Below are 27,403 nucleotides of genomic sequence, written 5' to 3' on the forward strand. Positions count from 1 at the left end.
CTAAAGCCTTGTGTAACTTTCTTCTATTTCAGCTTTGGTTTGCATTCGTTAATGGATTTTCTGGGCAGATTTTATTTGAGCGGTGGTGCATTGGCCTCTACAATGTGGTAAGTGTCCCACGTCTCAGCTTGATAACATGCAGAGCCCGGATGGCATTCCACTGCTGTTTATGTCTATGTAGTTTATCTCTACTGATCATCTGTATATGCATTGCGAGTAACTGGCGGGGGGGGGGGGGGAGTGGGAGCTGTTCTTGCTCTGCCTTAGATTTGAGGGCAAAAATTAAAAGAAAAGTACTTGGCACATTCTAATTTGGAGCAGCAACAAAGAATCCATGCCAGGAGAACCGCCAGCCCTGCCAGACCCTTGTCAGCCAGTGCAGAAAGTGGGGTACAGATTCCCCTTTGATTTCCCCCCTTTTTCTATGCCAATTCCAGGGAAGAAATGGGGCTCTAGATTTAGCTGTTGCAAAGCCCCACCTCAATCTATTTCTAACACTCCTGAAACACCTTGTTTTTGGCCTTACTGAATCAACAATGGTGGCAGAAACAGCAATGACCTCCAACCACTGATCTCTCTCACTAACCATAAAAGTCTACAATATGTCCATCACCCTTTTCAAGAGCTTACGGTTGCTCTCTGAAGAACATGAATTTACAATATTTTTCATAAACTCAGTTAAAGAGTTTCATTACTTTCCACTCCAGTTGATACTTCTAGACCAAACCCCAGACTCATTCAGTTAGATATGCAATCAGACAGCAAATTCGGAACAATATGCATGCTAGGAATTGCATCTCCCTGAATCAACAATGCAGGGGAAGATTGCACAGATAATATGTGCATGACCGTAATATTGTATCACAGCAGATAAGGGAAGAGGGAATGCTGAAGACGTTGAGTATAATAGGGCATTCTCCCAAATAAGTGTGTATAGGATTGCAATCTGGGAGAAACCCCATCAAACACCAATTCAGCTTACTTTTGCGTAGCTGTTAATCATTTACCCAGAACATTGCAAATTTGTAAAGCAGTTTGGTGTCATCATGTTTACCTCACGACTACCCTGTGGTCTTTCACTGGTTATAGTGACCTAAGATACTTCGGCTCAGTTAAAGTATAAGTAAGTAGCTATGTTCTTAAATTACCACTGTGTTAGCCTGTTGCAGCAATACTGGAGACGCCACCAAAAAACAACAACCCCATAGCACTTTTAAAAGAGATTTATTATGGTGTAAGCTTTTGTGAACTCAAAAGCCCACTTCATCAGATACATCTAAAGAAGTGGGCTGTAATTCACAAAAAAATGTCTGCCCCAATAAATATGCTAGTCTTTAAGGTGTCACAGAAATTGTGACAACAGTCAGAAACCTCTCCAAAATATTGATGGGACACACACACACACCCCACATCAGTATTACTGTGTGGTACGTACAGGGGATGGATTAGTGTATCCCAAAGGCCTTGTTATACAAAAACGGCTCGTGGGAATAGCCACCTCCCTCAAGATCCACGATTGCTCAGCCGGCAGCTGCGACCGGGGCAATCCCAAGACAAGGAACGAGCGACTTGCTCCTCATGCATGCAGACACAGCCGGGAAAGTCAATCATATGAGCTGCCCATTAGTCTTGGCTCTCATCTAACGCATAAGAATACAGAATGCTCCCCATCTGGTGTGTTGCTTTGTGACTAATTCAAAGGAGATGGATGACATCATGGAGCTAGGAAATGTTCTTGCTGTTACTGATCCCCAGGAATAGCCGGCCCTTTGTTGGAGCTGATCTTCACCTGCATTCTCCAGGCTTCTTACATGTTTCTGGCAGGAATCAAACTCCAAACTTTTATAAAAAGGAACTGGTTTCTCTCTCCCTCCCCCCCCCCCTTTTGCAAAGAAAATAAATAGAAATGGTATATAATTAGAGACAGCTGGTTGAACGTAAATACAGTGCAGGAGATATAAGTCTAGGTAGAGAAAATTCAAATGATGTACAACTTTCATTATAGGAGGTAAGGGGTGGCATTGGTTTGTGAGAAATTGCAGACAGCTTTGCTCTTAAGCATGAATCTTATTTCAAATATGTACTCAGCATTATCCTCCAATGGCTTTAATCAAATATTTAGTTCATTTGTTCATTAAAATCATTGGTATTCTGCCTTTTCATAAAAAGTTTAAAGTGGGCAACGGTCACAAAACACAGTAAAACAGTAGTATCAAAACCAAATAATAATAATAAAAGCTGACAACATCATATACAGGATCAGAAAATATTAGAAACCAACCAAAGAAGCATTCCAAAATGAGAATAATGCAGCTTCATTATGAAAACATCATATATATGTATGATACATACATATGTGTGAGAGTGTGTACAGAATGACAGTGGACTTTCTTGAGCCCACAGTTGGTGGGGTAGTGCTGCTTCCCTGACCTTCCATCTTCCCCATTGCTGTGGCATATCAGGAGAGGGTGAGACAGTGGTGAGGGCATCACAGTGCAAATGCACTGGCAGAGCCAATCCAGTCAATTTCCTGTGTAACTTGTAGTTTTGCCAGAAGATACAGAAGCCTGAAGGATGGAAGAGACAAAGAAAAGAAGGGAAAAGGGAGACAATAAAAAGCCAGGGGGAGCACACGGTTGCCATGTTTAAACTCAGAGAGGGCTTCCTTTCCTAGAAGAGGGAAGTCTGCTACTTCTGGCATAAGCTGTCAATCCAGAGTTGTCACCAGGGAATACTAAAAGAACAGAAGAACCAAATGATTGTGGGCCACCTGCTGAATTTCACACATTGATTGGAAGCAGGCACCGGCAACAAATGGTTGTAGCCTTCTTCTTACCTCTGTTACACAGGTGGTTAACAGTACACATTAGTTAACCATCTTGATCTGGTAGTTACAGTATTATCCCTTAACCATCTAATTATGTGAAGATCTGAATATTTCAGTAAGGAAAGTGGCCAGTTCCTCAAAGCTATTCTCATTGTTTCGTGGCTCTGCAGCTTCCTTGTTAATAAAACGCAAAATGGGGAAATTGCCTTTCCCCCCCTATGTAGCTTATCACAGATTGTATAAAAATGTGGTGGGTGTACAGATTTGGAATCAACAGTAAATTCAGCTAATTTACTGTTCAGTTCTGCACATATCTTCTTGGAATATAAGTCCCATTCATAACTGGTGGAAATTACTTTGGAGTGATTATGCTTGTGACTGCAGCCCAGTCATCATAAGACATGCTGTATTTGCATGATGCTAAAACAGCATTGGGGGGATGCTACACATGGCACAAACAAGACAGCAGAATACGTTTACTTGCTTGTTTATTGCAGTCATTTATGCCCCTCCTTTAAGAGCATGGATTGCCCCAAGACTGCTTGCAAGTCAAGTCAAAATCCAATCGTAAAATCACAGTAAGACAATGGTGGCCTTTGAGCATCACTTTAAAGCAGAGATCTATGGCCTTCCAGATGTTTTAATGATTTATTTTATTTCATTTATTTCATAACATTTATGCAACGCTTGAACGTTTTTTGTTTTTTTAAAAACCATCAGAGTAGTTTACAAAAAAATAAAACCATAAAATCGGGGGGAGGGATACAATACATTAAAATATACAGTCATACCTTGGAAGTCGGACAGAATTCATTCGACTTCCAAAATGTTCGAAAATCAAATTGCGGCTTCTGATTGGCTGCAGGAAGCTCCTCCAGCCAATCAGAAGCTGTGGAAGCCCCATTAGATGTTTGGGTTCCAAAGAACATTCACAAACCGGAACAATCACTTCTCAGTTTGCGGCTTTCAGGAGCCAAAACGTCCGAGTTCCAAGGCATTTTGGATCCAAGGTACGACTGTAAAAGAAGTTAAAACTGTGGTTTAGCTTGATGTCTGAACGTGGCAAAAATCAAAACAGAAACTCACCAGGACCCTTTCCCACAGGATACCTAGTGGTAGATGCCTCTGGAATGGAGGAAGAGATAGACCAGCAGGAGCAGGCACTCTTGCATAAATCAAACCCCTGCGTCCAGTCACACTTCCCTGCGTCGCTCTGCTGGAAGTTGACGCGGCAGGGGAGCAGAGCTGCAGCGGTCCCGTCCGTGTGAGATGAGGGATAAATCAAGTCCAAAGACAGCTCAGTTCTTATCTCTAGAAGCGTTTATTTACAAAGCAATAAAACCGTCCGAAACTTCAGACATTCTCTTCCGTGCTCCAGGAGCACACACGCAGCTTTTGCTGCTCACCGAGAAGTGAAACTGAGTGAGGAAACAGAAAGACTTTGTGCGTCACTTCTCTGCGACAAGCCCCTCCTTCTGCTCCCCCTCCTTTTCTTCTCAGACACAGGACACACCGGGGTACTGACCCTGTCAGTTCCAAACTCCACACCCCCTCTTGTCCTGCGTCTGGAGATAGTAGCCATCAGTGCTTTCCCCATACACAGACCCTCACAGAACTCCTCGTGCTTCTGGAAGGTTAATGGTTTTGTGAAACCATCAGCGAGGTTCTTTGTTGAGGGACAGTATTTCAGAGCGACTAGCCCCTCATGAACGCTCTGACACACATTTCGGAAGCGTATATCTAAATGTTTGGTCCTCGCTTTGAATTGCCCTGTTTCAGCTAATTTAAGGCACGGTTGATTGTCTTCATGCACCACAACAGGCTGACAATCCTCCTCACAGATTTCCTCGACCAAACACACATAGAACTCCAGTTCTCTGCAAACCTCTGATAGCGCACTGAACTCAGCTTCAGTAGATGAAAGCGCTATGAGACTTTGCTTCCGGGACCTCCACCCAATCACTGAGTCCCCAAACTTCACCACTAGGCCTGACACTGACTTGCGGTCCTCAAGGTTAGCCCAATCCGAATCCACCCAGGCGGTCAGCTTGACATCACCCTCAGCTGACATCTTGAGGCAAAAGTCTTTGGTATCTTGCAGGTAACGTAGCACCCGCTTAACACCATTCCAGGCCTGCACACTAGGACTTGAAGCCTCTCTACTGAGCAGATTGACAGCAAACGCTATGTCTGGTCTGCTCCACTGTGACAGATACAACAAACTACCCAGAGCTGACTGAAAGAGTTCAGTGTTTTCGAACACCACGCGTTCTACTTGCTGACACTCCTTCACGTACCCTGTCTCCATGGGTGATCTGGCACCTGCACAATCAGACATCCTGAACTTCTCAAGCAACTGCTCAATCTTACCTTTCTGGCGAAGCAAAAAGCTTCCATCACTTGCTCTTGCGATCTCTACGCCTAGGTAGGACTTGACATCTCCAAGTTGCTTCAGCTTGAACCGCTTACCAAGCTCCTTAGCAAACTTCTCCACCTGTTCACTTGTCCTTGTCATCAACAAGATGTCATCAACAAACACCTGTGCCACTTGCTGTTGCAAGCCTGAATCTCTAATGTAAAGACAACTGTCTGCAAGAGATCTCTTAAAACCTAGCTTTTCTAAAGCTTCATGTAGACACATATTCCAATTCCTGGCAGATTGGCGTAACCCATAGATGGATTTGTGCAACCGCCACACAACGCCTGGTTCACTGACTTCGAACCCTGGAGGAGGACGCATGTACAACTCCTCCTGGAGATCTGAGTTCAGGTAGGCGACATCTACATCAAAATGGTTCACCTTCCAACCTCTCTGAGCTGCTACTGCCAACAGCATTCTCAAAGTCTCCGCCCTTGAGGTTGGCGAATAGGCCTCTGTGAAGTGGACCCCGCGTTTCTGCGTAAATCCACGCGCCACTAATCTCGCTTTGTACTGTGGCTCTCCTGCTTCTGTGGGTTTAAGACGGTAAACCCATCTGCAGCCAACAGCTTGCTGGTTAGCCGGCAGCTGTGTGAGTGAGAACACTCCTAGAGACTCCATTGAGTTCATCTCCTTTTGCATCGCCTCATGCCATTTGCTGGCTTCTTCCCGAGGCAACTTCTGAACATCCTCAAAGGATTCAGGTTCACACCTAGCCACACCAACCCAGACACTTGTGGCTTCATACCTTTCAGGTGGCTTCCCTTTGGTTGATCTTGCTGACCTCCTCAGCGTGAATTCTGGAACTGCGCCTGATTCACCTGGATCAACCCTCCTTTCTTCTATGTCAGAATCATCCCCCTCTGACCTGCTGCGCCATTTAGGGCGAACAGCTGGTTCTGCTGGCGAGGATGGTTCCCTCCTTGGCTCAGACTTGACAGAGACCTGTGGAGGGGTCCTGGGACTCCCTTTTGGAGAGATACGGAGCCTCTCCCTTGGAGATCCCTGCTCTGGACTCTGTGGCTGTGGACTGTGCTCATCAGCAACAGGTTCAGCTTCACCCTCTTCCTCTTCCTCATCTGATTCTACCAGGATTTCCGGATTTCCGTGAAGCCGCTTCCACCCACTCTGCTCGCAAAACTCAGCACTGCCGCTAATAAGCAGCCTGGACTGGTTGCCAGCAGGGTATGCGAAGCGCCACGCTTTTGAACCCGGCTCATAGCCCACAAAGATCATCTTCCTGGATCTTGGCTCACCTTTTCTGCGCATGGCCTTTGGAATCAGAACCCAAGCTGTAGATCCAAAAGTGCGCAGAAAATGGACCTTCGGCTTTTTCCGATGAAGCAGAAAGTACGGTGTGTCCCCTACACTGGAATTGAACACTCTGTTCTGCAGGAAACAAGCCGTTCGGAAACTTTCGGCCCAAAAGCGCTGTGGCAGACCTGAGTCTGCCAGCATAGCATTCGCTGACTCCTGCAGCGTGCGAAACTTCCTCTCTGCAACCCCATTTTGTTGCGGAGAGTGGGGGGCCGTCAGTGGATGACTGATACCCTTCTGCCTGAAGAACGATTGCAGCGCAGAACCTGTAAACTCCCCCCCACGATCGGATTGAAAGGACACTACTTTGGTAGAGAACCGTAGTTCTACCGCTGTGATCCAATCCCTGATCAGTGCAGCTGCCTCTGACTTCTGTTTCAGTGCAAACAGCCACGCATGTTTTGTAAAATCATCAACCAGAACCAAAACCCACTTAGAACCAGCTAACGAAGGTGTCGGCATGGGTCCCGACAAATCTGAATGAACAAGTTCAAAGGGTTTACTGGTTTTCCTCTCAGACCTGGGATATGAGCATGTTACAACCTTCGATTGCTTACAGGCTTGACAATCTAGGTATTTGTCACATGCCTTGAACCTGCACCCAATGGTGTTGTCTGTGGCCTTCTTCACATATGACCACCCTGCATGTCCAAACCTGCGATGCCATAGGTGTAAGCAATCATGGTGTGGTGGGACATTGGCACACTGCCCTTGGGCATCTTCAATGGACTCTCCACTAGCCCCATTTTCCACCAGCCCCATTTTCCCACCAGCCCCATCTTCAATGGGCATCTCGATCAGAAAGAGCGTGCCTCTTCTCTGGACACTGTGGATCTTCTTCCCATTCCTGAAAAAGGAACACACATTGTTAGAAAACAAAACATCAAACCCAGCAGCCATAAGGGCTGGCACACTTAGAAGAGAGTGGGCAAGCTCTGGTACCACAAAAGCTTCTATCCAATGGTCTATGAAAGAGCAATAAAGAAGACCAGTTTCAGTCAATGGTCTTTGAGACCCATCAGCCAAAGTAACATAACGTCCAGTTTTAACTGTCTTGCAGTTCCTCAAATGCCCAGACGATGTCACTAAACAATGCGACGCGCCTGAATCGATGACGAGAGATAAAGAGTGTCTCTGGTTGTTTTCCACAGCTGCCAAGGCGTTGCTAGCACTCCCATCGGTTGCCATGACGACAGCCTCTCCCGGGCTAAGGCTCTTGTCTTTTCTCAGAGACGCTAGCGCAGCTGTGAGGTGGTGATAAGACGCCTTGTCTTTGTTTTTCTCCCCGCCTGCAGCTTTCCCACGTCGCTGCTGGGAACCTGCCCTGGGAACCTGCTTTGTTGACATTCCACGCCGGCCAGCCTCCTTGCTGCCACCCTGCGCCTCTAGCGGACAATTGCGGACCAGATGTGTATTGCTTCCACACCGATAGCAGCTTTTGGAAACAAAAGCTCTTACACAGTCCTCGCCACTCCTGGCTGCTGCCCCCCCACTCCTTCTTGGGGTGCAGCCTGCGGGCTCTTTCCCAGCTCTCAGCTGCTCTCCAGCACACAGAGGTGTCGAAGCAGAGAAACAGCTTCCCGGAACAGCCCCCTCTGGGCTTGGTGCTCTCTCTGGGCATCTTCTAGCCCCCTCTGATGTGGCTCCCACTCCGGCCTGGGGCTTGTTCCCTTGGCCCTCGGCTTCCTCACGGCCCTTGGCTCCTGCTGAGCCTTCGCACAGGCTCCTCAGCACCTGCCACGCGGCCTGAGCCGATTTAACACCCTCCAGGTGGGGCAACAGCAAAGCGTCCACGCTTGCTTTCAAGAAGCAAAGCTCTCTCTGCTCTCTCTCACTCAGCAGAGCAGTAGCTTGCATGGGTGGGGCTGGCTCCTTCTGGGCTATACTCCAGAGCCCTGTGGCCACAAACCACCCCCTTGCTCTTCTTGACCAGGCCTCCCAGTTGGCCCCATTCAGCCTCTCACCGGGGTAGCTCTCTTGGCTCTGCTGTGCCTGTGCAGCAGCCATTCTTCCTCCCCCCGGGGCTTCAGCGTACTCACAAGTTTGCCAGCAAGCCGGACCTTTGAAGCAGCCGTTCCTTCTGGCTCTTGGCTCCTCTCTCCGGCATCTCCCTTCTGCCCTTTCCTGGCAGGAGATTTACAGCAAACCGACGCTGGTAATTTCCTCCCTTCTCACACTTGTCAGGAAACACGACACGTCCATAACCTCTTGCATAAATCAAACCCCTGCGTCCAGTCACACTTCCCTGCGTCGCTCTGCTGGAAGTTGACGCGGCAGGGGAGCAGAGCTGCAGCGGTCCCGTCCGTGTGAGATGAGGGATAAATCAAGTCCAAAGACAGCTCAGTTCTTATCTCTAGAAGCGTTTATTTACAAAGCAATAAAACCGTCCGAAACTTCAGACATTCTCTTCCGTGCTCCAGGAGCACACACGCAGCTTTTGCTGCTCACCGAGAAGTGAAACTGAGTGAGGAAACAGAAAGACTTTGTGCGTCACTTCTCTGCGACAAGCCCCTCCTTCTGCTCCCCCTCCTTTTCTTCTCAGACACAGGACACACCGGGGTACTGACCCTGTCAGTTCCAAACTCCACAGGCACTTCATGTTATCTTTGCCTCTTTCCTTCCTGGATTCTTTCCTGAAGAACAGCTGAAGATTGATTTAGACTCCATGTGATCCACAGGCTCCTTTGGCTGTTAAACATGCATTTACTTAAAACATTTGCTAGCTGCCTTGGAAATACTTGTTGAAAGGAAGGATATAAATCCTTTGGAATTAAATGATAAATTTGCAAGAAATAAAAATAGGTCATTTGACTTTATATGAATGAGGCTGAGGTCATCAATCCTCATTTGCTTCACATATTCTAAAATATGTGATAATGGTTGTCTGCTCTCCTTTTGGCCATTATCCAAGGCATCAGACTTATTTTGGATTCCCATTGCTTACTACAATTGCAGGCCCATGTGTCTCTTAAATAGGAATGGTGGAGAAATCTGATTCACTCCTCATTTAAAAGTGAACCTAATTTGCACTTTCTAATATGCAAACTGAAACACAGCCATCCTTTGAAACTCACATTTTTTCCTCAATTTTGTTGTGCCATGCTCCAGCCATTATGTGTACAAAAGTGCATGTGCTAGGAGTAAAGTGTGCATATAAATATTAGTGAAAGCAACATAGAAAAAAATGCATTATGGAAAATTGCTTTGCAAAAATTGTATTAGGCAAAACTGCATACAAAAACCTGCATATTGGGAGAAATTTGCACCCTAATGCTGATGAATTTATATGAGGACATTTAAAAATAAAAATTGCAAACTGGTGTGGAAATGTACAGAACTAAGTTATCAATTTCAGTTTTTCAGTTGTCCACATTTGCCCATTCCTAATCCTCAACCCATGTGTTATTTGACCCTTTCTGTCATCAGCAACAAGGAAACCCAACCTGCACCCATGGAGCTCCCTCACTGGATCACTGGCAGCCTTTCGCTTTGCTGTTCCCAGAATTCCAGTGGTGAAAGCTCTTGTGCTTTGAACTGTACAGTTCAGATTCAGCACTGGCGATTTAGCAGAACTGCTGCTATTGTTTTTAACAGTGTCAGGATTTTCTCCCAGGTATGAAGCATGCTCTGCGGCTTGTTTATAAAGTTAATGGTTTGTTGTTTTTAATTACTTCCTTTGTTTTCTCTAGATTTTCACGGCATTGCCTCCCTTCACCTTGGGAATCTTTGAGCGATCGTGCACTCAAGACAACATGCTTCGGTTTCCCCAGCTCTACAAAATTACTCAAAATGCTGATGGGTTCAATAGCAGGGTAAGAGGCAATGTTTTGCTTTGGGGAGGAGAGGGAGAAAACATTTGGGGTGCACTTTAGTTTAAAACTGAGTTTTCAATTTGTACTGTGGCATCCCAGTTTTATGCAGCTGGAAATGGTTAATTCTTAATGGTCAACAGCAGAAATAGCCAACATGGTGCTCTCTATATTTTGTGAACTACAGCTCCCATCATTCCTTGTCAGCACAGCCAATGGTCAGGAATGCTGGTGGTTGTATCATCCTGTAAGTGGGTGTTGTATGTGGAAGCCACTGCAGGCTTCAGTACCTGTAGTCTTCAGTATCACATATGAGCTGGTCCTAAGGGAGCCTTGTGCTGAAGAAGCCAATGAACCCAGAGATCCCAAGTTAAAGTGCATGTTTCCTCCAATGAGCCATGCCAAGTCTCAAATCTCTGAGGGCTGCTTGCATTTCACTCAGAGGTTAAGGAAAGGTAGTGTACCCATGTATACTTAAAGTCTTCCCTCCCTTAACTATTACTTCATGACTTTCAGGACAACTTAAGCATTAGTAACAAGTTCAAAAGCTAAGCCATTGTAAACCCTGGCTTAATTTAAGCCATGAATGTTGACTTACAAGAGCTGGCTCACGTTACCCTTTGAGACCATGGCAGCCACACTATGTGCTGAGCTCATGGTTTGTATTTTGGCGCCCAGTTCCGATGGTGTGCTGGAAGCTGATCTCCTGCTGTGTTCAGTGTGTTGAATTGACATGCATCCAGCTAAGTCCTTTGGTAGCATGGGTAGAAACCAACGTGGACTGATTTAAAGCCACATCTGCAATGAGTTCAAAAAGTTATGCGTAGAGTTCCAAACTAGAATGTTCACCATAGAACTCACATAGGTTACAGAGAACCTCCTAGACCTGCATGTTAATGAATCAGCTCCACAATTTGCCCTCTCTGTGGCATCTTCTATGGACCTGCACATGTTGTATAACCAATTTTCGTGTTTTGTAATGAAATGTTCCCACTCTTTTACCTGCCGGCCTTTCCTTAAGGCTTCCACCCCTCAAGAGATTCTGTGAAAATATTGAGATGACTTTATTGTTCCTGTCAAGTTGAGGTTTTAAAAAGATGTTTCAGGGAGATATGCAGGTAAAATTACACTGATGTATTTTCTTTTCATATTTTAGAGAATTTCCTCTTCTCTCAGCCCTCTTGTTTTATTAACCTATTCATACTAACATAGCTTTGACACTCAAAGCTTTATTTTTTAAACAAAATGTGTATGGTTCAAACAAAGAAAAGTTCTGAGGTGGTGCTCATCAGAGAAGTCTTAAGATTTCAAGGGATGAATGTGAAGCACCAAATGTCCATCTCTCAAGAAAACAAACTTAGGATTGGGATGTTGGGGTTTTATGAAGAAGGATTGGTGTGTCTTTTGCTCCTGTTAACTTAATTTTCTTCATGGTTGTTTGGTGGAAAAAAAGAGTAAAGGCAGCATTTTACTTTCATATTCTGCTAAATGTCTGAACTGGTTGCATGGTTAACTTGAAGCATTCAACATAGTTGTATATAGTTTCATAAAAATAGTTGCATTGTGTAGTAGCATACCCAACAGTCTGATGTGGGGAGATACTTAAGAAATTGGAAAATGGTTTTATAACCCCAATATATTTTTTAACCAATCAAATTTGGGGAGTCTCATTAACACCCCCACCCCAAAATGATGAGGCTCCAACTTGACATGATGTGAATTTAATGCAATTAAAGCAGCCTCAGACCACAGGAGGTGGGGAGAAGAGATTTGACTCTATCCCTTTCTGCATTTCATGGGAAGCCTCCACTGAAGACAATGGGAGCTTCCCTTGAAATGCAAATAGCAGCTTCAGAGAGGCATTTTTTGACAGGACTGGCAGGGTGAGAAAGAGTTAAGCACGCCTTCCTCTCATTGCCCAGTCCTGAGGCTGCTTGGGCTTTCCCACAATTTCTACTTGCATAATAGAAACATGAACACAGACTGCATTTGTGCATAAAAACGTCAAGGTCTAGTTTTGGCCCTGAGTTTTTAGACTTATAACTCCCTTGGTCTTCCCATATGGAAAAACCAGCAGAAAACAAGAATCCAATGTAACATACAAACACATTACTATATTAAAGTGGGGAAAGGATAATAGAAAGAAAGAGAGAAAACATACCTGCAATGATGTTTCCCCTCTGCCAAGAAATATAACTTCAGAAATGACTGTTTATTTGTTTTCTTACATCTATATCCCATTTCTCTGTTCTGTTATGGACTGCGGTCTCTGGGTCTCCATGCAGTAAAAAAAAACATTAAAAGACAAATAATTTGACAACCCCTCTTCCCAGGGAACTCTGGGAATTGTGGGGGGAATAGGGGCTTCCTAACAACCCTTAATACCCTTAACAAGCAGCACTTCCCAATATTCTTTGGGGGAAGCCATGATTGCTTAAAGTAGCATAGTGATGCTTTAAATGTACGGTGGTACCTCGGTTTTCAAATGTCTTGGAAGTCGAACGTTTTGGTTTTCGAACGCCGAAAACCAGAAAGTAAATGTTTCCGTTTTTGAACGCGCTTTGGAAGTCGGACGGCTTCCCCTGAGTTTTTTTCCAATTTTCTCTATCGAATTTGCAGACTGCCCTTTGTGCCTCGTTTTTTTAATGGTCTTCCGGAACAGATTACGTTCAAAAACCGAGGTACCACTGTATAGCAGATGGGACCTCCATTTGGATTGACGATTTTTGAATTTTAATACTAGCTTTAGTGGTATTGCTTTTTTAAAAAAAGCCTTTAAAATAAAATTTAATGTTTATTGTGTGTGTAATGAATCATTTGATAGGGAGATAAACAGCCTTTGAGAGTTTGGTCAGCCCCCCTGACTTTCTTGTTTTGTTTCCTTAGGTGTTCTGGGGTCACTGCATCAATGCTTTGATCCACTCCATCATTCTCTTTTGGTTTCCATTAAAAGCCCTGGAACATGGTAAGTGCTTCATTCTTTCCTGAATGTCAGCCTTTCTGGCCCAGCTCCAATGTGATTGCGGTTCACAACAGGTTGTTAGGAAATTAATCATGGCAGACAGACCACCAGCCTCTAAGCTCGGACATTTATCAACAGTGACCTTCCAGATCTACCCTGTTTTCTTGCAGCCTTCGGTAGATAGCACTTCCCAACCCCCAGAGATTGTAAGTGTATGATTCAGGGGGTCTTTACATGCAGCTGCATTTATTTAATATTGATTCACACAACCTTTTGCTCTTTTAATGTGATTATTACAAGGGCTGTATATGTAGTAGGCCGATCCTATGAAGACTCCACTTTGTGCTGGCTTTCTGCATGTTATTCCAATTTCTTGAGTGAATGGCTGTCAATAGGAGGAATGTCGATAGGAGGAATCGTCCTCTGTCATCTCCTTCTCCTTGTGCCCTCCATCTTTCCCAACATCAGGGTCTTTTCGAGGGAGTCTTCTCTTCTCATGAGGTGGCCAAAGTAGTGGAGCCTCAGCTTCAGGATCTGTCCTTCCAGTGAGCACTCAGGGCTGATTTCCTTAAGAATGGATAGCTTTGATCTTCTTGCAGTCCATGGGACTCTCAAGAGTGATCCCCTTCATGGATCACTGCCTTGCCGTGGCGAAGGGGCTTGAATAACTCAGAGAAGCTATGAGCTATGCCGTGCAGGGCCACCCAAGATGGACAGGTCATAGTGGAGAGTTTTGACCAAACGTAATCCAACTGGAGCAGGAACCGGCAAGCCACTCTAGTATCCCTGCCAAGAAAACTCCAAAGACAACAGGCATATAAAATAAGGCATACTGAGATCAATGAGGCATTCTCCCAGGAAAGTCTGCATGTGATGGCAGTTTAAGGCATGGGATTTCATTTTAGTCAATTAACAGAAGCTCATCTTTGTGAAGTTCAAATATACTTTTTTGAATAAGTCTCCATAAAAATGACCAGTTATCTCAATGTAATTGAATGCAGCCAGAGTTATATGATTACAGTCGTACCTTGGTTTACAACTATAATCAGTTCCGGAGGTCCGTTTGTAAACCAAAACAGGTTGTCACCCAAGGTGTGCTTTCGCCAGTGGGGCCTCCAAAATTTTTTAGTTCATAATCCCCCCCAAAATGGGTTGTAATCCAAAACACGCACTTCCGGGTTTGACCTGTTTGTAATCCAAAACTTATGCCAACCAAGACGTATGCAAACCAAGGTACCACTGTATATATAAGCATTTATCCATATTCCTAAACTTCAGTTTTTTCCCCTTTCCATATTGAGAGTCAGCTTTCATGTTAGTAATGAACTTAATTATTAGATCCATTTAGAATATTACTGGTTTTAGGATACCGTCTTGAGATGTGTTGGAGATTTAAATTGGAATCGATAAATAAATAATTTCAAAGACCAACACATTACCAAGTGAAGAACCCTGGCTGCTTTGCTATTCAGGGAGAGGTGGATATAGATCTTTTATCCCTTTTTATGTTTGAGGGAACACTTTTTAAAACTTCAGATGAAAAGAAATACATCATTTACACCGGTATGTCCTTTAACCTCTTGAGCTCTTTAGGATGCAGTGTGCATTTGTGCAATGAAGGAGTGCTTCTGCAGCCTTACAAATAAGTGTTCACAGCACATCCTGACCATCCCTGACAATTGTAGGAAGTTTTTCCTCTTCTTCTTTTTTTCCTTCTTCTTTTTCTTCTTCTTCTTTTGTAGAGCCCTGGGATTCCAAAAGTGCAAGGTCATAATATTACAAAATACAACTTATAGATGCAACTCTGACATTGAAATTCTCCAAATGTACTTGGACTTAACCAGATTTCTTCATGGCATTTAAAAACTTACACACTACATATGTGATTGCATGAGCAACATTCTTCAATTATACCTGATCAGGATAGGCTGGTAATGAGCAGGGATTGGGTGGGTGGGGGGGATTTGATTCATTCGGCACCTAAAGGCAAACCAACCCAATTCTCACCTTCTGAAACAAAGGAGAACCAAAACACAGCCACTTTTTTGAAATTTGCACTTCTCTGAATTTTGTGGTGCAATTATCAAGCCAAATAAGCTGCACAAAAATGCATATAGTGGGATAAAGTGTCCCTAAAGATGCACATACTGGTGAAAATAACATACAAAAATGCAATAAATTAAGGAAAATTGGGTTGCAAACGTGTGTGTTAGGCAAAACTGCTTATAAGCATGTGCATGTTGGGATAAATTCACTTCAAAATGCTAATGAATTCTCTGAAGGGCTTTTTAAAAAAGTAGTTCACTAATTGATATGGAAACATGGAGAACTTAAGATTGGTAAAGAGAAATAGAGAGAATCCAACCTTGACAGATTTGCCTATCTCCAGCGATGAGATACACATATGAGTGCCAAAGAAATAGAGCCCTGCTGTGTGTTTTTACATGTTTTGGATTCACATTAAGAGTTCTCTGGATCCTGGTCTGTGTGTGAAACGACTCTAGAGCAGAAATGTGGAACCTCTGGCCATACAGATGTTGTTGGACTCCCATCAGCCCCAGCCACCATGGCCATTGACTAGGGATGCCGAAAGCTGCAATCCAACAATATCTGGAGTGCCACAGGTTCCCCACCCCAGCTGTATTGAATTAATGAATGGATGGGTGGATACATCACTCTGCAGTAGGTTTCTCCATTGCTGCCCTAGAACATAAATAGTTAAAAACACTAGACCCAAGTAGCTGATGGAGACTGATGCTGTGACTATGAAGTAGCTAATTCTCAGGGAAGGGGTGTTCACAACCATCCTGAAGGAGGCAATGGTGAGTCCCATGATATTCTTGTAAAGAAGCTGGTAAAATGCGGTCTTGACTATGCTACCACTCAGTGGATTTGTAACTGGCTGACTGACCGAACCCAAAGGGTGTTCATCAATGGTTCCTCTTCATCCTGGAGAAGAGTGACTAGTGGGGTGCCACAGGGTTCTGTCTTGGGCCCGGTCTTATTCAACATCTTTATCAACGACTTGGATGATGGACTCAAGGGCATCCTGATCAAATTTGCAGATGACACCAAACTGGGAGGGGTGGCTAACACCCCAAAGGACAGGATCACACTTCAAAACGACCTTGACAGATTAGAGAACTGGGCCAAAACAAACAAGATGAATTTTAACAGGGAGAAATGTAAAGTATTGCACTTGGGCAAAAAAAATGAGAGGCACAAATACAAGATGGGTGACACCTGGCTTGAGAGCAGTACATGTGAAAAGGATCTAGGAGTCTTGGTTGACCACAAACTTGACATGAGCCAACAGTGTGACGAGGCAGCTAAAAAAGCCAATGCAATTCTGGGCTGCATCAATAGGAGTATAGCATCTAGATCAAGGGAAGCAATAGTGCCACTGTATTCTGCTCTGGTCAGACCTCACCTGGAGTACTGTGTCCAGTTCTGGGCACCACAGTTCAAGAAGGACACTGACAAACTGGAACGTGTCCAGAGGAGGGCAACCAAAATGGTCAAAGGCCTGGAAACGATGCCTTATGAGGAACGGCTAAGGGAGCTGGGCATGTTTAGCCTGGAGAAGAGGAGGTTAAGGGGTGATATGATAGCCATGTTCAAATATATAAAAGGATGTCACATAGAGGAGGGAGAAAGGTTGTTTTCTGCTGCTCCAGAGAAGCGGACACGGAGCAATGGATCCAAACTACAAGAAAGAAGATTCCACCTAAACATTAGGAAGAACTTCCTGACAGTAAGAGCTGTTCGACAGTGGAATTTGCTGCCAAGGAGTGTGGTGGAGTCTCCTTCTTTGGAGGTCTTTAAGCAGAGGCTTGACAACCATATGTCAGGAGTGCTCTGATGGTGTTTCCTGCTTGGCAGGGGGTTGGACTCGATGGCCCTTGTGGTCTCTTCCAACTCTATGATTCTATGAGTCACTTTCGGGGGCAAGGTGATTGAGATGTTGGTGGCCAGCTCCAAGCATGTTTGGATGAAGCTGATTATCTAGACTCATTTCAGTCTCACTCCCCGCCCAGATATGCCATGGAAATGTCCTTGATCACCCACATTGACTGCTGCTATCAAGAGAGGGACAAGGGGAATGCAACCTTGTTGGTTCTTCTTTATTTCTCAGCAGTATTCAGTATTGACAGATGTACCCTCCTGGATCAGCTCAGTGGGTTGGGAGCTGGAGGCACCTTTGGGGTGGTTCCACTCTGAACTGCAGGACCAATAACAAAGAGTAACATTGGGAAACGTCTTCTCTGCTCCCCAGCACTTTTCTGCTGTGGTGCCCCAAAGGCTACTATTCAATCCCTGATGCTTTTTAATATCTATATGAAGTTGCTGGGGTCTGTCATCTGGTGACTTGGAAGTACCATGTCATCATTGTTGTCCCCTACAGTATCTGTTTTTAAGTGGCAGATTAAAACACATTTATTTTCTCCGGTTTATGGCTTTGGCTGGCACAAGAGACAGATTGCTGCTCAGTTGTCTGGATTTCTTGAGATGTTTATGTCTGAAGTTTGTAGCCCTTGTATTGATTTGGGTGTTTTAATAAATTTTAATGAATTGCTATGCACCACACTGAAAACCTTTAGATCAAAAGGCAGAATGCAAACTTAAAGCATATTAACAGTAATAATAACTATGATAAAATGATAGTTAATGATGAATTTGTTGTTGTCATTATTTCATTCAAGCAAGGGCATAATTCCCTCTTTCAGGCAACAATCACCTTGCAGATTGTGGCTCTAGGTTTCTGCTTTAGATCAGCCTCACCTAAGCAGACGTGTGTCGCTGGCTGCCATGTTGAAGCGAGATGGTTGTGTAATCCTTCTGAATTACAGCCCTTTTTGGATTAATTTGAGAATTCCTACAGCTGCCATGTGTTCCTTTTTTCATAGGAGCCCTTCTTTTTTCCTCAGCAGGAACTAAGCACGAATAAACTTGGCTACTTGAAGTATTGCCAAGTTTGGCACCTCCATATGTTAAATTAACACGTATTCGCCTTTTTTTGTGTACTTACAGACAGGAGAAAGGGTGTTGGAATATAAGATGCCCAGTCCCTTTTCGCCATTAACACCCTCCAATAGCTTTTTAAGATAGCAGCTATATGCACCAAAGGGAGGATTTCTGCTTCTCCTCTCTCTTTTGGTAACCTTTGGGGTAAAAAATATTCCCTCACTTCAAAGGAATCTAAAATAAAAGCACATATAGCAGGACTGCATCTGTATGCAGCACAGTGGCACGAAGATGATGTGGTAACTGGAATTCTTCATCTCCTATAGATATTTTGATTATTCCTTCTTGGCAGGAATCCCCCCTTCTGCTCAAACAACTCCTGATGGTGATGTGTGTGTGTGTACGCTATTTTTGAACATTTAATAGCTTCAGCATTGGCTAAGACAGTCATTACACTATTTGCTTCCAATGTGCTGCTTTTGAAAGAGCTTTGAGAAACCCAGTATGCAAAATTTATCCTCCCTACAAAGAGAAATCCAGGAGACGTGTTTCAAAAACACATCAGGCTGTTAAAAGTGCGTTCAGGCTCATGCTGAATGTTTCCTAGTCGCTTGGTTACCTTTCACTACCTTTGCAGAAAGGAATGATGTTGTTCATGCTGCGCCACCAGTTCAATGTGAGCTGGCATGTTTACATACACCTTTCTAATGTTTTTTCCTTAGCTTTCCTTTAATCTGTTTTTTAGCTCGCCCGCTCTCTTTCTCTTCTTAACCCAATCTGCTCTTTAATTTTAAGATATTCTGTGAATTGAGATGATATTTTTAAAATTGCTCATGGTTGCATTTTACTTAATTTTGTTCAAACCGTTTGAAAATCTTAAATAGCCTTTTTTAAAACAAGAATATCTCCTTGGGCAAATGAAATATTTAATATTTGTTATCTTCTTCTTTTTTCCAGACGCGGTATTTGCAAGTGGCCAGAGTGTAGACTATCTGTTTGTTGGAAATATAGTTTATACGGTAAGTTGCTAAAATCCAGCTACAAAACTGCACATGGTCTTTGTTCGTGTGGCTGAACTTCTGTTGCTGAGCATTTCCCATGAACTGGTATTCCCCAGTATATACCACCTCTGACAGTGGAGGCAGAACATAGCCATTGTGGCTGGTAGTCATTGATAGCCTTCTCTTCTATGAATTTTTCTAATCTTCTTTTGAAGCCATCCAAGTTGGTTGCCGTCACTACCTCTTTCTTGTGAGAGTGAATTCCCCAGTTTTACAATACGTTGCATCAACCTTAACCACATACCCAGGTTCAAACGATATGCTAAGCCAAACCTGGGCTTAGCTGCCATGCTGCTCTAAGCTAAAATGACCCAGAAGGAGCGAATCAAATGTGAGCTCCTCTCTCAGAGCCAGCGTGTTTGCACAGTCCGATTGTTTGACTTACCATCTTGTGCAGACTTGGACCTTGTCCACTTGGCTAAACTGGTGCTGAGCATTTCCCAAGATGCCAGTTGTACCCAGGATCTCTAGGCATTCCCATCAGGACATGGGTTACACCATTTTGTAAACAGCTTCCTTAACCTCCCTGCTGTACTCCTGAAATGCGTTGAACACACTGCAACATTTAAAAGTAAAACGGCACCTGGTTCCTACATTGTTGAGCTGTGATGTGCTTGTGGACATTCCTTAGATTTAACTATTGCTTTCTTTCTGAAAAGCCAGAGAGGGCGAAGCAAGTGTGAATGGGAAATGCATACTGGGGTTAAATGTTTTTCCTAACATTTCTCTCTCCCTCTACCTCTGCAGTATGTTGTGGTGACCGTCTGTCTGAAAGCTGGCTTAGAAACCACAGCATGGACAAAAGTAAGTATTAGAAATGTTTCAACCAGCACTCTCCCCTTATTCCTAATATTACTGAGCAAAGAAAAGGAAGGCATCTATTATACAGTGGTACCTCGGGTTAAGTACTTAATTCGTTCCGGAGGTCCGTTCTTAACCTGAAACTGTTCTTAACCTGAAGCACCACTTTAGCTAATGGGGCCTCCTGCTGCCGCCGTGCCGCCGGAACACGATTTCTGTTCTCATCCTGAAGCAAAGTTCTTAACCTGAAGCACTATTTCTGGGTTAGCGGAGTCTGTAACCTGAAGCGTACGTAACCTGAGGTACCACTGTACTTATATAGCACATCAGAGAAGGAAGCCTTCCAATTGTTTGCATACTCTTTGACACACACAAAATATCAGAACGATTTCCTATTACAGGGGCACAATGCAGTGCTATTTGTCACTGTGTATTATGCTAGTACATGCAGTCTACAAAAGACTACTGCACTGTGGCCTCTGGTGTAGTGGGTAAGATCTTGCAGCACTGGCATCGCTGCAGCTTACCTGAACAAGGGTGGGGGAGCAAGGCGACTGCAAGGACAGCGGTGCGCAGACACACAAGTGGGAATGTTAGATTGGGCTCCTCCAGTGTGTCCATATAGCCTTGGCGTGCTCATTGCCCTTCCCTAGCTCTGTGCAGTGAGCTGCAGCAATACCCGTGTCAGGAGTGCAACTTCCCTACTCTGCCACATCACACTGACCGCTACAGATTACATTTATTTTAGCACATCCCCACTGGAAAAAAGGATATCTTGGTGCATGCCTAGGTGAATGCCAAACTTCCCAGGTTTTCTGCTCTGATGACACAGAAGGGGGAGGCAGTTGATTTGTGCATAACTTGGGCTCACTTATGGAAATTAGTAGCATCCTAACTCCCTTTAGCATACCATAACAGGGAAATAAGAATGTGGTAAATGGTGTGTTTGTGTATGTGCTTATGAGTGGAAGAGGAATTTGAGCTGGCAGTATGAAACCAGGAGGTGAGGTGTTTTCCTGGGTTATTTATCATATTGAATTTGGGGGAAAGATGTGGCATAGCAAGTATGTGGCACAACTGCATTGCTCCCTGCCCTTTCCACAATGGAGGGCGAACCTCAAGGAAAATGAAATATCTTTCATATACATGCATTGCTTTCAAATATAGCCTAACCAGCCTAAGCCCACGCTTTCCAAAAGTTTATTTATGTACAAATCATATTACTTAGGTATATGGTGCCTTTTTAATTCTTACTAAATGCTGAATAGCATGATGTTTCTCTTATCTAATTCCACTCCCCATGACTGAAAATACAACAGTTACTGACCTTCTGCTATCAGGACTCAACCCAAAAAGGCTCTGGTGAAGCATTTGGAAACACACACACACACAGAGGGGGGGGATTTGGGGGAGCATTTTTTAAAACAACAACAACAACAAAACACTTTGGTGTTTTTGCTTTTCTTTTTTAAAAACTTGATATGTAGCTGTGCTTCCTTCATGCTTTTTTTTTTTTAAAAAAAGTTGCCTTTTCTTCTAAGCCCACTTCCCAGTCTCTCACACACCATTGCTGGCAAGCCTTATTGTTTCAGCTGTGGCTTACTCACTCTGGGAAAGACTTCCTCCCCAGCACTTGAGAAGTATTGAGAGCGTGCCATCGACTTAAGCCTCACCTCCATCATCGGGTGGATTGGTTACATTCAGTTTAGTCTCAGGAGTGAGAAACTCTCGCTGCTGAATGAGAGGATAGGATAGAGGGAAATGAAACGCTTGGATAAATAAATTCGGGGGGGAGCGCACAGTAGCCGTTGCTCAATGCAGCAGAGAAGAAAGGTCTCCAGTTGTTTGCATGTTCTTCGACATGCACGGAAGTTCAGAACTGTTTGCTATAATGCCGGAGCAAAACAGCGCCCTTTGCCACGGCGCATTATGCAACTACATGTGGTCTATGAAAAGCTACTGGGCCGCAAAGGCTGATACATTAGGACAAATGGGGCACTGCCTCACCAACCTCACCCTGCCCTTAGCCTCCACTTCCTGCTTACAACCAGCCCAGGATGTGACTCTACCTGTCCGCTTCCTCCTCCTCAGTGTCAGTGTTGCCCTTGCAGAACTCAGCCAGAAGGAGGATGGGGACAAAGTTACAGCTAGTTGGCTCTGGCTGTCATTGACCAAGGCTTCAGCTCCACCTTCTGTGGGTCTCCTTGCCTTCCGTCCCTGCCTGTCCCAACAGGCCCCTTCTGTGCCAACTCTTAAATGCCTGTTAAAAAAACTTTTCTATTCTGCCAGGCCTTTGCAGGCAATTAAGACTACATCCATCCCCAATGGTTAGCTGATGCCTGCTTTTAACATTTTTGTGGCTTTTTATGGTAGCTTGCTGCGACGGTAGCTCGCTGTGACTTGTTTGTCAAGCATTCTGAGGATAAAATCGCTTGCATCCAACAGGATGTTGACTCCACCGTTACAGCAGATGAATATTGAGAATAATAATAATAATAATTTATCCCCTGCCTATCTGACTGGGTTTCCCCAGCCGCTCTGGGCTGCTTCTAACAAAATATTAAAAATACAATAAGACATCAAACATTAAAAAGTTCCCTAAACAGGGCTGCCTTCAGATGTCTTCTAAAAGTCAGATAGTTGTTTATTTCCTTGACATTGGATGGGAGGGCATTCCACAGGGCGGGTGCCACCACTGAGAAGGCCCTCTGCCTGGTTCCCTGTAACCTCGCTTCTCACAGTGAGGGAACTGCCAGAAGACCCTCGGCGCTGGACCTCAGTGTCCGGGCTGAATGATGGAGGTGTAGACGACAGGGGATGGAGAAGCATCCAGAGCAGTCAAGTCCTGCTATATTGGAAGAGTTTCAGTTAGTAAGGCTTGAGGGTGTGGTCAAGGTTGGTCAGGGCAATGACCACTTGTGCTCTGGACTCTTGCCCCTCTGGGCTGATAACAACTAGTAGGGAGGGGACAGCTGGCTGGGCCAGGGATGTGATTAATGCCTCCTTGCGAGAGGAGGTGGTCCCTGCTTGCTTAAAGGAAGCAGTTGACTCTGCCTGTCATCATCTCTGGCTCCACCCACTGTTGGTGTTCCAGCCAATGGGATGCCAGTCTGAACTTCAGTCAACTCATAGCGGATTTCCTGCATTGGGAGGGTCTGGATAAGATGATCTTTGAGGTCACCTTTGCCCCCAACTCTGTGATTCTGCTACTGAATAGACATAGGATTGCACTGCGGGAATTTCCAGAATTGAAAGAAATGTGTGTGGTTTCTTAATTGTCAATTTTTACTGTGTTGTAGTGATTGGGGTTTTGTATGTTTTAGCAGTTTTACTCCTTAATCATGATGGTGATTTTGATTTAGTTTACTATCGTTAGAAACTTTGGGGACCGTTTTCAGGAAGGAATTGTTTTCAAAGCTCAGAAACTGTCCGAGGGCATTAAAAATAAACAAAGCTTCATGTGGGTCCCATGTGGTCCATTCGATGAAGAACGCTTGTTTTCAAAATACTTTTTTTAAAACATGAAAACGAGTATTGCTATTATTCTTCCAAACATACTTTAAGGGGAAGAGACAGCAAACATTCTGCTGCTTAATGCTTTTTACCATTCCAAAAATTAACACCAAAGCCAAAGTACAATATAGACATACTTGAACCAAAAAAAGGGAAAGAAAACTTGGTGTCAAAAATGCTTTCTGTATTTCCAAAGATTAACACAAAAGCCAGAGTGACGTGTGTGTGTGTGTGTGTTATAAATATTCAAAATACAGATATTTCCCTGATATCCATGTGTAATTCTGGGTATGTTCCCAAGCACACTGGTTTGGATTGAGTTTAAATTTATTGCATTTACATTTCTAAATTGCATTTCTATATCCCACCTTACCTATGGTCAGCTTAACACTGCTCCTTACCGGCTGTGGGGCAGGGGTTAGAGGAGGAGCAGTAGTGCACCAGCAAGTTCAGTGTGGTACACACACACAGCTGGGAACACTGGACTGGCTCTGCCAGTGCACTTAACCCAGTGGTTCACAAAGCAAGCGGTACCACCCAGGGGTGTGAGATTGCCTGGGGCAGGGTTGCGAAGAGTCAGTGAGGTGGCTAGAGGGCACTGGAAGTGTACATTTCTATCAGACGTTGAAAAGCTGGGATCACTGGATCAAGTTCATCAGTCTCATTGCATTAATTAAACTACAGTGGTACTTTGGTTTAAGAACAGCTTAGTTTATAAACAACTTGGATTAAGAACGCTGCAAACCCGGAAGTAGGTGTTTTGGTTTGTGAACTTTGCCTTGGAATAAGAACATGTTTCACTTCCTGTTGAGTGTGTTCCATTTGTAAATTGAGTCCCCCGCTGCTATAGGAAAGCACGCCTTGGTTTAAGAATGCTTTGGTTTAAGAACGGACTTCCGGAACAGATTAAATTCGTAAACCAAGGTACCGCTGTGTAAAGTTTTGAATAAATGTGCAATTAATGGTCCCAGTTTTGGATTTTATTGTGTTATCCTTGGTGGGTCGTGCTAAGCGTAATGCTGAATAATTCTTTTCATGGGAGGCACTGGGGGATGAGGCTGTGGAACCAAGGAAGCAATGACCCATAAATGTTTGGGAACCTTACTGCCATCTCTCCCACTAGAGGCTGGGTGAATTCTACCTCTGCTGCCTCCTACCTTGTCCCTAGATTCTTGGAGACAGGGGAACGGGGTTGGTTAGGGCTTTGTTTCATTTTTAAATGCCTGGGATAAGCTAACTTTGAAAGCAATGTGCTGCATTTCACAGAGAAAGGCTTTTAACACAGGATTCTTCCAAGCCGTTTAATCAATCTTGCTGCTGGCTGAAAATAAAGCATGTTAGACAGCCCGGAGTGAGACTGACAAAAGCCTTAGGTGGAAGTAAAATTATACCTGAGAGTCAAGTGTGGGGGCAGGAGGAGGCTGTGCTGTGTGTCTTGATTTGTTTCTCTTTCCCTGCAGTTCAGTCACTTGGCTGTTTGGGGAAGCATGCTGCTCTGGCTGGTCTTCTTTGGAGTCTACTCCACCATCTGGCCCATCATTCCGATTGCACCAGACATGCTGGGGCAGGTCAGTCCTTGGGTTCCACAGTGGCAAAGGAGCACATTTGTGTGTGTGTGTGTGTGTGTGTGTGTGTGTGTTCTCAGGAGGAAATATACTTTGAGAAGTGGATAGTTTAGAGCTCCCAATTAGATCATCCACATTTAAGTAAGCTGTTGGGTTGTGGGTTTGTTTTTGCTTTCGAAAGGATTGCTCTACTCTGAGGTTACTTGAACTTTGTTTAAAAAAATACCCTTGATGTGCAAAGTTATGCACTTCTTTAAAAAAAAAATCAATCAATTACATGAGATCTAAAACAAAATAGGCCGTAACTTTTCTCCACCCAAAATATTAATGTTTTGTTAAGGTGATATCAGTTAAAAGAAGTAAAGAACTTTTTTCCACCCTAGATGAACAGGCAAAATATCATGATCCTATGCACGTATACACAGGAATAAATCCATGGTATGTAGTGGGACTCCACCCTGGGTGAAAGGGCTTGATTGCACAATCCTAAACATGTCTACTCAGAAGTAAATCCACGGTATTCACTGGGACTTATTCCCAGTAAAGTATGCACAGGATTGTAGCTGACATCACCACAGACACCATTGTTGTCCTTTAACACCAGTTAGTTCTATTGGTATGCAGTACAAATCAAAAGTGCACCAGATGTAATCACTATGACTGTGGCTAGTTAAAGAAATATTAGTCCAAATAAATGAGTTTTAATCGACTGATTAATGTATTATACCCACATTAGTCTGACTGTGACTGAAGCAGTAGTCTCGAAGGGAGAAAATACATTTTAGAAGAGTCACTCCTTCCTCCATGTTACTGAAAGAGCAACTACTTTTCTAAGATGGTGCCCACTATCTGCAATTTTTAATAAGTACTTGGTATTATTATTATTATTATTATTATTATTATTATTATTATTTTAGTTGTGTTACCTGATCAATCTGAGTGTTGATTTAGTTGCTTGACAAGTTTTTAATCAATGATCTGAATTGATTGATAAATGTTGCACCCCTAGTGTAAACCCCTAATGTTGCACCCGCAGTACAAATGTTGTTGAAAGAAATGGTAATGGAAGTACAAAAAGGCAAAGCTGGGTGCCATCACTGCTCTTTTTCATTTGAGGCCTCCTTTGAAAATGCATTTCACCTAGGCAGGATATTGCGGTTCTGGTGGGTAGAATCCTGGGCGATATGTTCAACATCAGACACATGCATTTCTCCCAGCTACGAGCATGCATCTGTGATCAGGATTTGGCCATACATTAATCCTTTCCAGTGCTCCCCACCCCCCTAGAAAAATAGGTACTCACCATGAAGTTGTTACAGTAAGTGCCACACGTTTTAACAAAAGAAAAAGAGGTGCTGTTACTGCGTACCCTTGAGGACCCCCTGAAAAAAGGCACCAATCCTCTCCATATATGATTTTCTGTTTTGTGGTTTCTTTTACAGAATACCATTTGCAAACTAGATGTTTACTAAAGCCACATTACATATCATTTCTGATTAAGTACCCAGTTTTTCCAGTATTCTTTTTCTCTGACTTGTCTAAGGGGCCGGAAATATATCTGTAAAATAAATTACTGGGTGACCATATCCAAAAGGGAGTACTTACCCTTCAAATGTTAGTGAAGCTTTGGATTTGTTCCTTCGACATCTATTGAGTTCCAGGTGGTGAAATTCTCCCCTTCGGTGCCATGAGTTTAACCTTTGGAGAAAGGGATGTGGAGGGCAATAATGAGCCTGTCAAAACCTCTCAAGAGTCTGATGGGAATGTGAAAAATAGGAGACTCTGGGGATATATGTGTGTATGTGTGTATTTAATAAATGAAAGGTGAAGTACTACAGGGAGAAAACCCAAATGAAAAATGTGTCGTGGGACCAGGACAACATTCAAATGTAAAGAAATGCAATATATATATATTGCACATATATATTGTTCACTTGGTGGTATTCTTGTCCAGTTGGCGAAATGTTTTGTGCTAGCAGGATGTTGACAGCAAGAAAACACATAAGCAAGTTGCTGGTAACTTTGTTGCACAGTAGATTTTGCAATCTGTTCCTCTGTGGGTTTCTGCTAGTGCAGTTGTTGCACAGCTTAGCAGATGGAGGCAGCAACCCTCCCCTTGACATCTCTGGCAAGCAGATTGGTGGGTTCCTGTAGCACAGTGGGA

The 27,403-nt window shown here is 43.9% G+C and overlaps 1 protein-coding gene across 10 annotated transcripts in view; it reads left to right on the forward strand.

Annotated features, from left to right (window-relative positions):
• Positions 1-27,403, forward strand: part of ATP8A2 (ATPase phospholipid transporting 8A2) — a 325,405-nt gene that overhangs the window by 202,747 nt on the left and 95,255 nt on the right. For 8 of the 10 annotated variants that reach the window (XM_083609007.1, XM_083609009.1, XM_083609014.1 and 5 more), the window contains 6 exons: positions 33-107; positions 10,253-10,375; positions 13,259-13,337; positions 19,257-19,318; positions 20,108-20,164; positions 25,135-25,242. In XM_083609007.1, the coding sequence (XP_083465133.1) occupies positions 33-107; positions 10,253-10,375; positions 13,259-13,337; positions 19,257-19,318; positions 20,108-20,164; positions 25,135-25,242 (504 nt within the window). The remainder of the gene's footprint in view (positions 1-32; positions 108-10,252; positions 10,376-13,258; positions 13,338-19,256; positions 19,319-20,107; positions 20,165-25,134; positions 25,243-27,403) is intronic. The other 2 variants (XM_083609010.1, XM_083609013.1) reach the window with 1 other exon arrangement.

This window comes from Podarcis filfolensis (assembly GCF_964270895.1).
Source record: "Podarcis filfolensis genome assembly, chromosome: 4".
NCBI lineage: Eukaryota > Metazoa > Chordata > Lepidosauria > Squamata > Lacertidae > Podarcis > Podarcis filfolensis.